The following is a 4,592-nucleotide window of genomic DNA, read 5'->3' on the forward strand; positions in this document are numbered from 1 at the left end:
ACCACGGAGGCTTTGGTTTCGTTAAACGTGTGAAAGAAAAACACCCCTTTGTCCTTTAAAAAGGCTTGAAACGGTCTGTTCAGAAACTCTTTCCCCTCGTCCGTTTGCAGGTACAACGGTCGGCGACCCGTCTTGAAAATCTGTTGAAATGCCTCGATCAAACGAGCCCCAATTTTAGCCCGGAGTGGCATCACCCAGGCAAACTTGGAGAGCACATCGATGCAGGTCAGTAGGTAACGGTTGTTGTCATTCTCTTTGGCGAACGCTGTCATGTCAACCAGGTCTGCCTGCCACTGACTGTCCATACCCCCAACCACCACTCGGTTACGTGGGTAATGGCGGCGTGCAGGTCGGTGGAGTGTGTACGTGTCCTGCTGAGCCAGCCAAGCCGACACGTGGGTTCGACTCACTTTGAGTCCCTGTTGTCGAGCTGCCTTGAGCAGGGTTTGAACCCCGCTGTAAGTCGCTGGACTGTCCGGGTTATAATACAAAGCATGGAGAGCGGTATCGATCGGGTTTGAACCACGACCCGGCGTGACTGGTTTTTTTTCCGCCGTGGGTTGGTGCGAGTGAGGCGAGGCATAGTCCGCCACGTCGTCCTTGCTGCTTGGTGTCTGTTGTGTGTAATGAGTGAACCTACCTCAGACCGCCTATATATAGTATAGAGTGGAGTGGGGTATAGTATAGTAGAGTATAGTATAGTATAGTAGAGTAGAGTCTCCAGTGTGCCTGTATGTTTGGGTGTGGTGTCGATCCAGCCATCCCTACCACAACCCACAGGTAGCCAGACAGGAAAATCCCACCGACAGGTTCATAACACCGACCCTCTGCCTACAGCAGTGAGCCTTCCTGGGCGAACAGTGTTGCAAAGACACGCTGAGCGATCCTACCCGCCAGCCAGCCTGCAGTCAGGCCAACAATGTTGTCAGCTGTGCTTTGTTTTGGCACGTGGTTTTTGTTTGGACATGTGTTTTTTTTTTGCTCGGCTGCGCCTTGTATACATTGTATACATTGTTGCCAGCCAGCTGGTGCGTCCATACATAATACATAGGAGCTATCGGGATAGATACCAGCCCTAGCATGACACACTGACACACTGACCCAGTCCATATAAAAAAAAGAAAACACAAAAACCGGGGATGGATTCCATAGTAAGGTAACAGTATTATTATTATTTACAGCAATGTACAGGTATGTAACACGGAGCGTTGATAGACCTCTGTGTGGTTGGGCGGGAGTCGCACTTCGTACATTAACGTGGGACGAACAATCTCTACGTAATACTCTTGAATAGGTCGGGAATCCTCGACATGCTAACAGACGTCTTCAGTGTACGCTCGCAGCACCTGCAGTCGGCCCTCGTTCACCCTACCATCCGCAAACATATGACGAAATACCCTTGTGTAGCTTTGCAGGTCGCTGACGACAGCTACCCATTCCTTCCATTGAGGCGTTGTACGGAACTTCGCCAGGCTAGAAAAGACATAAAGAAGACACCGTCGTCATTCTAATGCCGTCACCGACCGAACCCTAGCCACATCAATCAAAACGATAGATAGATAAGAGCTTTAGAGGTCAGACGTGTTGTCAGATCGCTCCATCTGTCAGATTTCATTTCTCTGGATTTCCAGTGATTTCTTGTGTGTTTCTGATACTCACAGATATCTCTTGTCACGAGCTGTCGATAGATATAGTTTGTAGTCAGAAATTGCATATTTTTGACTAATTTTTTGACGTTTTGGTGTTTGGCCGGCTTGGCCGGTGGGCCAGCCCGCGCGTCTTGGCTCGGGCACCGGTTGTCGTGGCCTGTGCTGGAGGCCTATACAGGTTACAGCATAGAACAGTGAACAATGTCAGCTTGCCCGGTGGAGCGCCATTCATCCCGGGCTAGCAGGGCACACAAAGGCTTTTGTCAATAACAGGCAGCAAATTCGTGCACTCTTGCACGAAGTTCATTGGCCACTGTTCATTGATCAGTGAAGGGGTTGAGCACGCAGTGCAGTACCTGACTGGCCGTCAACACAGTTGGGCGGGTTTTTTTTTTTACCACCACCAGAATGGCTTTCCGGATTAAAAGACCTCTTAGCCTTAAATTGCGGATTAAAGGCAATATAAAAGCCATTGAAGTTTATCATGGGTTGCAGGAACGCATCGGCAGCGGACCCAAAGTGTTGAGGGGTTTGGTCCACGTTACTGGGGATCTGTGGAATGTCACTGTTGCCAATAAGGAGGTCAAGTAAAAACTGCTTAATGAAGATCTGGTGCTTAATGGAGTAAACTGTCCGGTTTATGAAGTTGAGCAATCCAGAACTTTGGTTAAGGTGAAGAGCCCCTATGAGATTCCGGATGAACGGATAGGGGCTGCTCTCAAACAGTTTGGAACGGTGCACTCTGTCGAACGAGAATGCTACCTGTTCGACAGAACCTTGCAAAATGGGGTTAGGAGAATATGGATGAGCAACATTTCGTCCACCATTCCTGTAGCCATATGGGTGGGAGCATCTTTTCGGTTACCAGTCTGGTACAGAGGGCAGGTGCGAGCTTGTCACCAGGCGACAGACCACCTCAAAAATGACTGCCCACTGAGAAACAAATGTTTGATTTGCAAGCAAGAAGGTCATTTTCAAAAGAATTGTCCTCAGGATCTGGACACTGAGAGTAGCGACAATGGGACAAGTAGTGGAGATGAAGATGACATCGCAGTTGCGATGAATGATAGTGGTAATAAGGACGACGAGGATATGAATAATGATGATCATGACAATGAGCAGGGAGATAATGACAGAAAGGATGACAGTGATGATGACACGGATGATAGTAATGAGGCTGAGGATGATTATGAAATGGTAAATGGGGATACGGATGGTGGACAGGAGAGTAGCAATGATGTAGTGGGTAATGATGATAAAAATGAGGTGAATGAGGCAGAGGACGGGAATGATAAAGATGCTATGGATAATGGTAAGGACGGGCAGGAGGGTGGTAGGAATGAAGGGGGTAAAGAGGAGGAAAATGATGTGGACAAAAATGCAGATAATGGTACTTCATCAGTTTCTAGCCAGGTCAAACAGGAGGAAGCATCGTTGAGTTTCACTGAACCGTTGGTTCCGTACGGCTCGACCGGTCAGTCTCCCGAGCAAGACTCTTCACAAGACGTGTGGAGTCAATCATTTACCTTTTCCTAGCCAATTGCAAAACAAGATGTAAATGAGTCATTATGGAGCACCGCTTCAGAGGCCATTTTTGTAGACACCCCAAAAGACCAAGTTAGCGGCATTGAAGCCTCTGGATCGGTTATCCCCATGGACGACACGACATCGGAAATGGAGGATTCCGTTCCGGGAGAAGACCTAGACGAGTCAATGCCGGCATACGCTAACGATCAAGGCGAGGTTTTAGTCCCTGTCTCCACTTCTTTAGGAGTCCATTATCGGACCATGCGCCGCGACTCAAAAATTGAGAAAGTCAGGAAACAGAGGAAAGTCATTTACCTGTCCCAGGAGGACTTTGCTGCACGCAAGGCTGCCCTGTACAAGAAGTCGAGAAAAACAAAACTTAAATAGATCCATAATGGCTCTGAATGTTGTCTCACTAAATTTTCAGGGTTTGCTTTCGGACTGGAAGCAATTTTCCCTTGGCCATACCTTCAGGTCATTAAAAGCAGATGTTGCTTTTCTACAAGAGACGCATTTTACTGACGTCAATGACGTAACCCGGTTTGAAACAGCTGTGAAAAGGAAAGTCTTTTCCTCTTCCGGCTCGGGCACGGCTATTGTCTTTCTTGGTCCTTTCCTCGCCTCGGGGACCATAGTGGCATCTGTCACTGATCCCGGTGGTCGTTGGGTCAAGGTTGAGGCGGAGTATTCAGGCTTTGATTTTACGTTTGTCGCCGTACATGCACCAACATATGTTCCTGACCGTCGTCGGTTTTTCCAAGGTCTAGAAAGAGTTCTGGGTGATTCAAACGCCAACGTCTTCCTGGCCGGCGATTTCAATTGCGTCTTAGATCCCCTATTAGATAGGCGAAGCACGGCCGCGGTAGCTTCTGATTCGTCTACTGCTCCTTTGGCAACTTTGATAAAAACATATTCTCTGTCGGATACTTTTAGGTTCCTTCATCCTGATGCCCATGAATACACTTGGACCTCGCCAACTGGTGCGCACTCTTCGCGTCTGGATAGAGTGTATTGTAGCAAGGATCTCCTTGGACATCTGGTTCATGCAGGTCATGAACCCACTGCCATTTCTGATCATACTAAGGTCACAGCCAAATTTGATTCAGGGGCTTGGGTAGAGAAAGGTCAGGGGTTCTGGAAGCTCAACGTCAGCCTTTTGAATGACGAAGAGTTTCACAAGAACATGCGAGATTATTTTGCCGCTTGGATGTCAGAGAGGGATTCTTTTAGGTCTGCTGGTGAATTGTGGGAGGAGGGCAAATCTGGGCTTAAGCGGGTGGCACTGTCGTACAGTAGGGCTAGGGCACGTCGCCGTAAACGGGCTCAACGTAAACTGCTGAAGGATTACAACAAAGTCTCTAAAATAGTTAGTTACGGGGAGACCCATCTAGTTGACCTGTTGGAAGGTCTAAAACG

At 48.2% G+C, this 4,592-nt stretch overlaps 1 protein-coding gene across 1 annotated transcript; it reads left to right on the forward strand.

The window, feature by feature from the left end:
* Window positions 1-335: 335 nt before the first annotated feature.
* Window positions 336-3,185, forward strand: LOC135478194 (prostatic spermine-binding protein-like). The gene is made up of 3 exons (XM_064758466.1): window positions 336-458; window positions 2,145-2,231; window positions 2,643-3,185. The coding sequence occupies exons 1-3, from the start codon at window positions 336-338 to the stop codon at window positions 3,183-3,185; spliced, it is 753 nt and encodes a 250-aa protein (XP_064614536.1).
* The last annotated feature ends 1,407 nt before the right edge of the window (window positions 3,186-4,592 follow it).

This window comes from Liolophura sinensis, chromosome 11 (assembly GCF_032854445.1).
Source record: "Liolophura sinensis isolate JHLJ2023 chromosome 11, CUHK_Ljap_v2, whole genome shotgun sequence".
Classification (NCBI taxonomy): Eukaryota; Metazoa; Mollusca; class Polyplacophora; order Chitonida; family Chitonidae; genus Liolophura; species Liolophura sinensis.

Coding starts and splice junctions, on each gene's coding strand:
- LOC135478194 (XM_064758466.1), top strand. CDS start 336: ATGGCGGCGTGCAGGTCGGTGGAGTGTGTACGTGTCCTGCTGAGCCAG. Junction 459..2,144: donor AGCAGGGTTTGAACCCCGCT/GTAAGTCGCTGG, acceptor CATGGGTTGCAG/GAACGCATCGGCAGCGGACC. Junction 2,232..2,642: donor TCACTGTTGCCAATAAGGAG/GTCAAGTAAAAA, acceptor AATTGTCCTCAG/GATCTGGACACTGAGAGTAG.